General features: G+C 38.8%; 1 protein-coding gene across 2 annotated transcripts in view; it reads left to right on the forward strand.

Moving 5' to 3' along the window:
• The window catches only part of PDE3B (phosphodiesterase 3B), a 160,166-nt gene that overhangs the window by 109,297 nt on the left and 38,495 nt on the right, over nt 1-12,374 (forward strand). For both annotated transcript variants that reach the window (XM_036029067.1, XM_028514287.2), the window contains exon 5: nt 6,659-6,765. In XM_036029067.1, coding sequence (XP_035884960.1) covers nt 6,659-6,765 — 107 coding nt within the window. The remainder of the gene's footprint in view (nt 1-6,658; nt 6,766-12,374) is intronic.

Raw genomic sequence — 12,374 nt, forward strand, 5'->3', positions numbered from 1 at the left:
GTGATGATGAACTCCTTTTACTTGACCTTATCTGAGAAGCACTTGATCTGCCCTTCCATTCTAAATGAAAGCTTTGCTGGATAGAGTAATCTGGGATATAGGTCCTTGCCTTTCATGACTTGGGATACTTCTTTCCAGCCCCTTCTTGCCCGCAAAGTCTCTTTTGAGAAATCAGCTGACAGTCTGATGGGAACTCCTTTGTAGGTGACTGTCTCCTTATCTCTTGCTGCTTCTAGGATTTTCTCCTTCATTTTTACTTTGGCTAATGTAATTATGATGTGCCTTGGTGTGTTCCTTTTTGGGCCCAACTTCTTTGGGACTCTCTGAGCTTCCTGGACTTCCTGGAAGTCCATTTCCTTTCCCAGGATGGGGAAGTTCTCCTTTATTATTTGTTCAGATAACTTTTCCACTTGTTGCTTTTCCTATTCTCCTTCTGGTACCCCTATAATTCGGATGTTGGAACGTTTAAAGATGTCTTGGAGGTTCCTAAGCTTCTCCTCGTTTTTTTGAATTCTTATTTCTTCATTCTTTCCTGTTTTTTTTTTTTTTTTTTCCTTCTTCTTTCTGGTCCACTCCATTGATGTGAGACACAGCTTTCTTTTCATCATTATTGGTTCCCTGTGCATTTTTCTTCATTTCACTTATTGTAGCCTTCATTTTTTCATCTAATTTGTGATCCAAATCAACCAATTCTGTGAGCTTCCTGATCACCAGTGTTTTGAACTGTGCATCTGATAGGTTGGCTATCTCTTGGTTGCTTAAAAGTATGGGATCTGGGGGTTTCATTTGGTCTTCTGTTTGAGCCATCTTTTTCTCTTTGCTGGGCGGGGGGGCTCTTGTCACGCCTGACACCGTGAGGGGCGGAGCCTTAGGTGTTCAACCAGGGCTGGGCACCCCAAGTGCTGGGTTGTGACTTTGTATGTGGGGGCGGGGCTGAGAGTGAACAATGGGACTTGCTCCGTTCTCTGTGGGACCTCAGTCCCTTCTGCTGCTTCCCCCGAGCAAAGTGGGCCCCTCTGGTACCAATTGCCGTGTGGGTGGGCTTGTGCACGCCGTGGGACCCTCCAAGGACCTCTTCTGTGAGGCTGGGTGTCTCTCCGTGCACCTCAACTCCCACAGGTGTCCTCAGTCAGTGTCCTGAGGCTATATTTCCCAGTGTTGGGATCCTGGGTTGTGCGCAGTGCCTTGCTTCACAATAGCCACCTCACTGGGTCTGCCGGTTGCCATCCCCTTGCCGGGGTCTGCCAGGTGCCGCTTGTGCACTCAGGGTCCACCTGCTGCGGTCTTATGCACCCGGTCCCAACACTCTCTGCACTCTGCGCCTCCACCCTTGCCCGGCTGCTTGACTCCGCCCCTCCTACCGGTCTGGAGGAAGGGGTCTATTTCAACTTGTTGGTTATCCAATTTCCATTCAGATCGATTTTCTGTAAGTTCTGATTGTTATTCTGTTTCTAAATTGTTGCTGTCTCTATCTTGGTTGTGCAAGGAGGCACAGCGCATCCACCTATGCCTCCATCTTGGCTGGAAGTCCCTGCCCTTCCATTCTGAATGAAAGCTTTGCTGGATAGTGTACTTGTATTCCAGGTCCTTGCCTTCGTGACCTGGAATACTTCTTTCTTGCCTTCTTGTTGCCTGCAAGGTTTCTTTTGAGAAATCAGCTGATAGTCTGATGGGAACTCCTTTGTAGGTAACTGTCTCCTTTTCTCTTGCTGCTTTTAAGATTCTCTCCCTATCTTTAATCTTGGCTAATGTAATTATGATGTGCTTTGGTGTGTTCATCCTTGGGTCCAACTTCTTTGGGACTCTGAGCTTCCTGGACTTCCTGAAAGTCTATTTCATTTGCCAGATTGGGAAAATTTTTCTTTTATTATCTACAAGTTTTCAATTTCTTGCTCTTTCTCTTCTCCTTCTGGCTCCCCTATGATTCTGATGTTAGACCATTTAAAGTTGTCCCATTGGTTCCTAAGCTCCTCATTTTTTTGAATTCTTGTTTTTCCATTCTCTTCTGGTTGAATGTTTATTTCTTCTTTCTGCCCTAAATGTTTGACTTGAGCCCTAGTTTCCTTCCCTTCACTCTTGGTTCCCTGTGCATTTTCCTTTATTTCACTTTTTATAGCCTTCACTTTTCCTCTGTTTTGCGACCATACTCAACCATTTCTGTGAGCATCCTGATAACCAATATTTTGAATTGTGCATCTGATAGGTTGGCTATCTCTTTATCACTTAGTTGTATTTTTTCTGGAGCTTTGATCTGTTTTTTTCTATTGGACCATATTTTTTTTTCTTGTCACGCCTGTTATATAGTAAGAGGCAGAGCCTTAGGTATTCACCAGGGTGGGTCAGCCCCCGTCACTTCACTGTGGTGCTCTATGTGGGGGAGGGGTTTGAGAAGCAACAGTGCAACTTGCTTGGCTTTTGGGTGGCTTTCAGTCATTTCTCCTGCTTCCCACAAGCAAATTAGGCCCTTCTGGTGCTGATTCCTAGGTGTGGGCTTCTGTGTGTTCTAGGACCCTGTGGGTTTCTCCAATGAACTCTCCTATGAGGCTGGGAGTTTTTTCCCCCCAATGCCTCAATCCCCATAAGTTTATTCACTCAGAGGTTTTGAGGCTTTATTTCCCTGTGCTGGATCTCTGGGTTCCTTGGTCTCACTTCCCAGTTGTTCTTCCCGGTTTATCCGCATGCAAATGTGGGACTGTGTGTACCCCCAGCTACCTGGACAGGTCCACCAGCCACCACCTCGCTTGCTCCAGTTCTTTAGCTACTGCCTTGCTTCATGTCCTCTCTGGCCCAGCTGCCCGTCTCCACCTCTCCAACCGGTCTGGATGAATGTTTCTTCTTTAACTCCTTGGTTGTCTGACTTCCATACCATTCGATTTGCTGGCAGTTCTAGTATTTGTTTTTAAATTTGTTGTTGTCCTTTCTTATGTGAGGAGGCACAGTGTGTGTACCTATGCCTCCATCTTGGACAGAAGTCTCACAATTATGTTGATTATGGGTATTGTAGTCATTAAATTTCTGGACCCTTTACCAGTGCCTGAGAATCAAAACTCTGTTAATTCCTTCATGACAAAGCTGAACCCTTATTTGGAAAAGGTAAAGGGACAAAAAAAGGGTAAGCAGTCTTGCAAAGAATGAAAATACACAAGTGATTTAGAAAGCTTTCTCTGTCTGAAAATCCTGTCAAGCTTAACTTGTTCACTTCTGTAACTCTCTTTACTTGTTATTTCTACCCTCATTTCTGTGTATCATTTTTAAAAACTGAGTTCAGATGTCACCTGTTAAGAGTAACATCCCAGCATCCTTTTCCCTTGATTTCCAACAAGGTAAAGTAATGTTTCACCTGTGAATCCCCTTAATACCTTTTCTTGCCTCGTTTATGGCACTTTTCACATTCTACCTCGTGTGAGAAGGTATCACTAGTCTTCTGAGGTCTGCTTGGTTATTGTGAAGAGTTTGGGATTGCATTAAAATGGATCTTTGAAGATAAACAGCTGCTTACCAAGTGTCCTGCAGGGATATGGTATCCATACCGGGTTATGACAGTTGACACTGCCTTCTACTTAAGTTTTCGACCTCAAATGATGTTTCTTTGGTCAGGAAGTTCCAGGAAAGGTTGAATAATGCTTTTCTGAGTGACCTGATGATTGAACTACCCACTTGTGAGTTCCATTGTTAATACTTAGGGATACAGAATGGCTAAACTGCTATTCTTAGACTGGCCATGAAGACCTAGACCCTGCACATGGACAAATATTCAGATATTCAGAACACATATTCAGAGCTCACACCTCACTTCTTTTTAAAACCTTCTCTATGAAAAAAAAAATAGTCAACTTGTGTCCCAAAACTATGTGGGCTATCAACTATACTTACTTCTATAGTAAAGAGAGTTAAGTTAGTTTCAACCTACTCTGATTCACCATCATCTCTTTACTGTGGTGCTCTATGTGGGGGAGGGGTTTGAGAAGAAACAGTGCAACTTGCTTGGCTCTTAACTGCTCTGTAATTAAATCTAATAACTTGCTGACTAGCAAGTATATATCCCCTAAATAGTGTACCTTGGAATCACCTTCTCAATTTTGTAATGCATAATTTGTTAGAGATTCATTCCAAGGCCTGGATCCTGTTTGAACTATAGTGATCAGGTGGGCTAATGATGTTATACCACTCAATTTGTAATGACAATCATTTTATAAATGTAATCATATAGCCAAGTTTATACAACTGCTTCCATAAAAAAAAGAGAGGTGACACAAACTGTGTCAGGGTAATTTGCATTTATTATCTAGAAATAAACTCTTAGCATATGGCTTAAGTCTGTGACCGTAACTTTTGATATCTTTTATAATGTATATGGCACTAGGATTTGAAGACTGGTTCCCAAGTCTGATTTTAGTTGCCTTCCTAACCACTATAAATAATCATCAGCACTTCTAGCCTCTCTTATCCTCTGCTTTGTTCAATGTTGTTTTATATAACCTCACTGGGGTGTATATTTGTCTGGTTCTAGGCTAGGAATCAATGAGACAGTTCTGGAACTCAGATAAAAGCTTGTAGTTTGACCTGTCTGTCAATTCTAACCAGCTAACCGAATGCTATGATGTATTTCAATTCTTAGAAGACCCTGGATTAAGGTAGAAGACTATGAAGCAGTGCTATGGGTTATTTCTGAAAAGGAGCGATCCCTGTCGTTCTTTTAGATATTAACCAGAGAGTAGACTTCTGGAGAATACAGATTTTTCTGTTTGAATATTGCCCTTCTTTCCCAGTCTCTCCCAATCCATATGCAGGCAAGGAATACTCAAATACAAAGAATTATCGAGCAACTTGTATGGAGAGGAGTTTATTGGATGGTATTATTTGCATGTTGTCTCTTCTTCTAAAACTATCAACACATTATTATTACTATTAGCTTCAGAAAAAAAAATAGAATCTAAAGGCTAGATGTTACCACAGAAGTCCTTAATTCTAAATCTCTGTTTTACATATTGAGAAACACACACAGAGATAGAATTGTTTTTGGAAAAGAGCATACACTTTGGAGTCTAAGCAATTGGTAGTTGTATTTTAGCTATGTGAATTTAGGGACATTACTTACCCTTCTGAAACCTCAGGTTCCTTATATGTAAAGTAGCAGAATAACAGAGATAAAGTAGGTAAAGTACCGAAAGCAATGGATGATACATGAGCAACACTCAAGATAGCACTTTATTATAATTTTTTTAATATTAATAAAGAAGTTTTAATGAATTGGTTGCCAACTGGTTTTATATGCCTTCTCTTTATAATACAGAATTTTTTCTATCATCAGGATATAGAACAAACTAGATTTCTAGAAAAAGGCCCAAGGAGATCCTTAAAGCAGGAGTTAGCAAAGAAAGAGTCTGTTCACTCAAAATTGGGGAGCAGAAAAGATATATTCTTTAGAAAAGTGAAAATAGAACCCTAAAGAGATCATTCATTTATTCCACAAACATCTGTTGAACACCTTTTATCAGGTACTGTGCAATATCCACCATGAATACAGAGATGTGTTTTATGGCCCCTACAGGAATTTAAAAATTAGCAAGGGGAAATAATCTGTAAGCAATGGAATTATAATACACTGTGGGTAAATGTTATCATAGAGGAAAAAAAACCTTTTTTGGTCACAGAAAAATAGACCTTTCATGAGTAATGGGGTGTAGAAGTGGAGAAAAGATGAAGGAATTGGGGAAGAGCTTAAGAACCTAACCTACACTAAAAAATGCTGAGTGAAAAAAAATAGAGAATCTAGGTGTGTCCTTGAGCCTGTAGCAAAGTACCCACATCAGGAGGTAACTAGTAGAATAAAACAGGTTCATGAATAGCTAAGAAAGGAAAGTAACATTTATGTTGTACTTGCTTTATGTATGGCATTGGACCAGAGGTTTCAAATATATAATCTTTGACTCATTTTATGTATCCCACTGGTATGATTGCCTCCTTATATTTAATTTTTTCATAAGAGCCCTAAAACTTATAATATTGCAGTTATAAGAAATGACTGACTTAATGGATAATCAATGTCTTTGAAGAGCAGGAACAGAAAATAGTGAAAAACTACATATTTTAGGCCATAGATTCTCAGTGAAGCTCCTGGATCTGGTAACAACAGCATTTCCTCTAAGAACTTGTTAGAAATACAGATTATCTGGCCCTAACCCTGGTTTACAGAAGCAGAAATCCTGGGGGTGGGACTACAGTGTTGTAAGAAGCTGTAAGTATCAGGTGATACTGATAGCCTGCTTTATGCCAGGGTTCAGCGAACAGTGTGGCCTGTGGACCTCAACCTGTGGTGCACGACCTATTTTGTCAATAAAATTACACTGAAACACATTCATGCTTATTTGTTTATTACTGTTTACGGCTCCTTTTATTATTATTATTATTCTGCAATGGCAGAGTTGAGTAGTTGCAACAGCGACCTTACGGCCTGCAAAGCCAGAATAAGTATTTACCATTTGGTCCTTTGCAAAAAAGTTTGCTGACTCCCGATTTAGGTTGTAGGCACTAAGAAGGCTGTCTGAACTTTGCGTATATAGACAGATTATTTGCTAATTGAATTGAAGACGATGAAGAAACATGATGAAATTTCCCACAGTTTAAAAATTCTAAACCTGTCATCTTTCCTTTTTAGTCAAGGATGCTATCTAAATGGGCCTTTTAGTTCAAACCTTCTGACAATCGCGAAGCAAAGGTCATCTTCTGTATCGCAAACTCACCATATAGGTCTAAGAAGAGCTGGTAAGATCATTTTTTATGATTTAAATATGGGAGGTCTCAAAGTACATGGTAGTGAAATGTTTTTTCCTTACGCATTAATAGCTATTTTTGAATACTATTTTATGTGTTGTAAGTTAACATGACTAAGCAATTTAGGTTGGCTATTAGTTCACAATTTGCTCTTCATTCACTAAACACTTCTTGAACATTAGTATACAAGGAACTTTGTTAGGCACTAGAGATTCAGGGAAAAAATACAGAACTATTTAACTAACCTGAATTTTTGCAGATCCAATACCCGCATGTCCAGAACAAGAGAAAATCCCCAGAAAATAGTATTCAGTAGCATGGAAATTATGAAGGAGAAAAAATCTTAGTATGAGAGGTGGAAAAAACCCATGACTGTATCCTAAGTCATCCTAATAGGGATTTTCTGTTTATTTAGATATTTGAGGTATAATTGACCTATAACATTTTATTAGTTTCAGGTATACAACATAAGGTTTCATATATACCGTAAAACTATCACCACAGTAAGTCTAATTAACACTCATCACCATTCATACAGTTTTTTTCCTAGTGATGAGAACTCGTAGCAACTTTCAAATATGCAATAGGATAGTATTAACCATCGTCGCCATGTTGTACATTATACCCCATGACTTATTTGTTTTGTGACTGGAAGTTTGTACTTTTTGACTCCCTTTACCTACTTGCTGTAAAATTTTTGGGATGGAATGTATTTTATAGATACAACATAGTAATGAAAGAACAACACTGATGTTCTGCTTTCAAATTACATTATGTGTGGTTTACGTCAATAGTGTATACAACCACAAAATTCTTTTATAAAAATGTTTGGCATACAATAAAAACTGAAATGTGAAGAATCAGAAAAATGTCATTCATAAGCAAGAAAAACAGATACTAGGTAATCTACATATATCTATATTGGATATAACAAAGTCCTTAAAATAACAATGTTTTAAAAGAAATAGAAGGAAAGATGAACAAAATGGATGGACAATTTTAACAGAGAACTGGAACATGGAAAAGAAACAGTGTGTCCAGAAACAGTGTGTTTAGAAATGCATTCGATTAAAGTGTACAAGAGAGTTTACGAATAGATTCGACACTGCAGAAAACAGAAGTAGTAAACTTGAAGACAGAGAAATAGAAAATATTTAAACTGAAACAGAGAGGGGAAAAATATATAAATAATAAGACTTTTGGTTTACAGTTTCACAAGTAGGGAGCTGGGAGTCACCACTTCATCCTAATGAATACAAACCTGAACAGGCTGCAAAATCATCAACTGCACTAGGACCTATAAGAGAGGTGAAGGTGAGGACACAGGGCAAACTGCTGCTCTCACATTAGAAGACACAGAAGGCAAATCAGGGAATGATGAGAGTCAGTGCTGGGAAAGGATAAACTGAATTGTAGCTGCCAAACTGCTGGAGGATGAGTGGAGACAACTCTGAGCTAAACAGTTCAGGAGAATCCAGCCATAGGGAGGCCCCCATAATTTTGTAATTTTTACAAGCTTCCTACAGTAAATACCAGAGAAAATGCTTCTGTCAGGGGAAGGGGAAAGGAGCCATTTTTGAAATATACCAGAACACTCTGTTGTTTTTTTAATTTTATTCATTTACATTTTTTTAGAAGAGAAGGGAGAGAGAAAGTGAAGGACAGAAACATGGATGGGCTACCTCTCATACAGGCCAGACTGGGGATGAACCAGCAACCCAGGCTTGTACCCTGACTTGGAATTGAACTGGCAGCCTTTTGCTTTGCAGGACTGTGCCCAACCAACTGACCCAACATTGGTCAGGGCAGAGCATTCTGTCCTTAGAGAAGCTAGTTAACTAGGGCCCAACCTGCTGGGGTATTATTAGAGCCTAACCGATCTGGGGGAAGGTAAATAACCCAACTAAAGTCAACCCTAGCCAGTCTCTCGTGGAGTTTATAGTCTAGAGGCACAGGCTCACTAAAAGACAGAACAAATTATAGGACTATAGAACACTTACCCTTCCTCCACATTTCACCACCATATTACAAAAGGCCTATTTGTAGCAGTTCCTATTTTGAGCTATCAAGAAAAAATTACAAGGCATACCAAAAGGCAAAAAAACACAATATTTAGAGACAGAAAAAACCATCAGAACCAGATATAGCAGGGATTTTGTAATTATCATGGTATTAATTTAAAACAACTATGATTAATAGACTAAAGGTTTATTTATTTATTTTTAGAGAGGGAAGGGGGGAGAGAGACAGAGAGACAGAGAGACATACATCAATGTGCGGTTGCTGGGGGCCGTGGCCTGCAACCCAGGCATGTGCCCTGACTGGTAATTGAACCTTGCAACACTTTGGTTCGAAGCCCGCGCTCAATCCACTGAGCTGCACCAGCCAGGGTAGACCAAGGGTTTTAACAGACAAATTTGACAACATGTAAGAACAGATTAGCAATTTAAGGAGGTGGAAATTCTAAAAATAAATAAATGGTAGAGATCCAAAATGCTGTAACAAATGAAGAATGCTTTTGATGGGCTTATGAGTAGGTAAGACAGAGCTGAGGAAAGAATCTCTGAGCTAGAGGAAATCTTAGAAATCTTCAAATAGAAATAGAAATCTTCAAAACTAAAAAACAAAAAATACTTAAGACTGAATAAAAAGACAGAGTGGAACATCTAAAGACTGTGAGACAACTACAAAAGGAATACCAGATGAAGAAAGGAACAAAAGAAATACTTGAAATATAATGACTGAGAATTTTCTAAAATTAGCCAGATACTAAAGCACAGATCCAGAAAAGTCAAACAGGTATCAAACAGGATAAATACCAATAAGTAATACCTAGGTATATCATTGTAAATTACAGAAAAATCAAAGATACACAAAAAAAATCCTTGAAGAAGTCATGGGGTAAGAGGGAGGATCTGACCTCTAGAAGGAACAAAGATGAAAATTACTAAGTCTTCTCCTCAGAAACAATGCAAGCAAGAACAGAGTGGAGTGAAATATTTAAAGGATTGACAGAGAAACAAGCACCAACCTAAAATTTTATCCCTTGCAAAATTATCCTGTGAATGTGAAGGAGAGTCCTGGCCAGTATGGCTCAGTTGGTTGAAGCATCATTGTACTGTAACAAAAGGGTAGCGGATTTCATTCCTGGTCAAGGCACATACCTAGATTGTGGGTTCAATCTGTGTTCTGGATGCAGGCATGAGTGTGTGCAACCCCTGGTCTGCACGCATAGGATCCCCAGTCTGAATGTGAAGAAGGGCAACCTATGATGATTCTCTCTCTCCCTTCCTCTCCATCTGAAAGGAATGAAAAAAAAAAATGTCCTAAGGTGAGGATTCAAAAAAAAAAAAAGTAAAAAAAGTGAGGGAGAAAGAGACTTTTAAAGAGAAACAAATAACAAATTGAGGGAACTTATTGCCAAGTAGACCTAGTTAGCAAGAAATGTTATTGTGAAAGAAGTTATTTAAAGAGAAGGAAGTAATATGTCAGAAACTCAGATCTATAGAGAAAAGAAGAGCATTGGAGAAAAAGTAAAGGCAAAATAAGAACTTATTTTTACTTGGTCTAACATGACAAAAACGTACCCTTGTTTGATTTGTTTAGAATAATGAGAGCAACAATGTATTTGAATTTGAGTGCTTATGTATATATTTTATGTAAGTATTTTTGTGCATGCTTATAGAAGTGAAATGAATGACAGCAATGATACATGGATGGAAGAATCAGCATTATTTATTATTGAAGTTCTCATACTACCCATGAAGTGGTATAGTGTTATTTGAAACTGGATTTTAGTTATAAATGTATATTGCAAACTCTAGCACAACCATTAAAAAAAGTAGAAAACAATCTATTTTATGAGTCCAGGAGTGTCACTCAACAAATAATCAGAAACAAGAAAATAAACAAAACCAGCAATAAAACAAAACTTGGGTGTACGGGGGGGTCTGATAACAGAGTTGTTAAAGTATATAATCTAAACTGTTCAGTTTTCAACAAAAAATTATGAAACATGCAAAGAATCAAGAAATTTTTGCCATGTATACAAGGAAAAACAGCCAACAAAAGATTTTTCTGAGGGGAAAATGGGATTTTTGACTTAGTGATGACTTTAAATTTGCTACTATATATATGTTTAAAGAACTAAAGGAAATCATATCTGAAATATTTAAGAAGAATATGATAACCATGTCTAAATTTGTAGGGTAGGCTGCCAGCCGGGAAGTTCTAATAAGAGTTGATGCTGCAGTCTTGTGTCCAAAGGCAGTCTGGAGGCAAAATTCCTTCCTCTTGGGAAGACCTCAGTCTCTTCTCTTAAGGCCTTCAACTGACTGGTTGAGGCCAACCCAGATTATTACCCAGATTATGAAGGGTAATCTGCTGTACTAAGTCTACTGATTAAAATGTTAACTGCACCTGAAAAGTAACTTCACAGCAACATGTAGACTGTTGTTTGACCAAAACAGCTGGGCACTGTAGCTTAGCCAAGTTGACACATAAGAGACTGTGTGACATGGTTAATTTTAAGTGTTTACCACTGTGCCTGAAAATATTGTAGGCCCTTAATAACTGTTATTTGCTTTTCTCTTTGATTCATACCTTACCTGCATATTTATTTCCAAATAAAGTTTTAACTCTGCCTCCTTTTCAGATATAGCTATACTGCTTTTAGCAAGGCACTTTGCCTCAGCAAATGCTTAAGTCAGTAGGATTAGAGATGTATTTCTGAAGCACTGTTTTTTCCTTATTTACCATTTAGCACTCATTTGTATTTTCCACTATACTGTAGTTTGTTGAATTACAGAGATGGTATCTTTTTCCCCATTGTGAAATCCAGCACATTTTCCAACATATAATAGGCTCTCAAATCTTTATTGAATAAATAAAAAAGCTGGAAATATGTGCATATTTTAAAGGGTATATTGTTGTATTAACATAATTTTATTATATGCTCAACTTGCTGACTGCTATTAAGAAATTGGATTGGTTAAACAAAAGTGAATTTAATTGTATGGAAATATATTCAGTAAAATATGGTAAGGACACTCTGTTCATGTAGATTAGATAATCAAGCTGGTGGGGACACAAAATGTGAAAGTAAAGAATTAGGAAGATTTGTAACTTCCGGCCAAAACAGAAGCGTAGGTAGACACACTGTGCCTCCTCGCACAACCAAAAGAAGGACAACAATAAATTTAAAAACAAAAAACAACTAGAACTGACAGGAAATCGAACTGTATGGAAGTCCGACAACCAAGGAGTTGAAGAAACGTTCATCCAGACCTGTAGGAGGGGTGGAGACTGGAAGCTGTGTGGAGTGGATTCATGACAAGGCGGTGGCTGGTGGACCCAGTGAAGTGGCGAATTGTCGACTGGGCTGTCCCACATTTGCATGCAGATAAACCAGGAGGAACAACTGGGTAGTGACATAGATCTTGCAACCTAGCATTCTAGCACAGGGAAATAAATCCTCAAACTTCTTATTGAAAACACCTGTGGGGGTTGAGGTGGCAGTGGGAGAAACTCCCAGCCTCACAGGAGAGTTCCCTGGAGAGACCCACAGGGTCCTAGAACATACACAAGCCCATCCACCTTGG

This window comes from Phyllostomus discolor, chromosome 6 (assembly GCF_004126475.2).
Source record: "Phyllostomus discolor isolate MPI-MPIP mPhyDis1 chromosome 6, mPhyDis1.pri.v3, whole genome shotgun sequence".
NCBI classification, from domain to species: Eukaryota; Metazoa; Chordata; class Mammalia; order Chiroptera; family Phyllostomidae; genus Phyllostomus; species Phyllostomus discolor.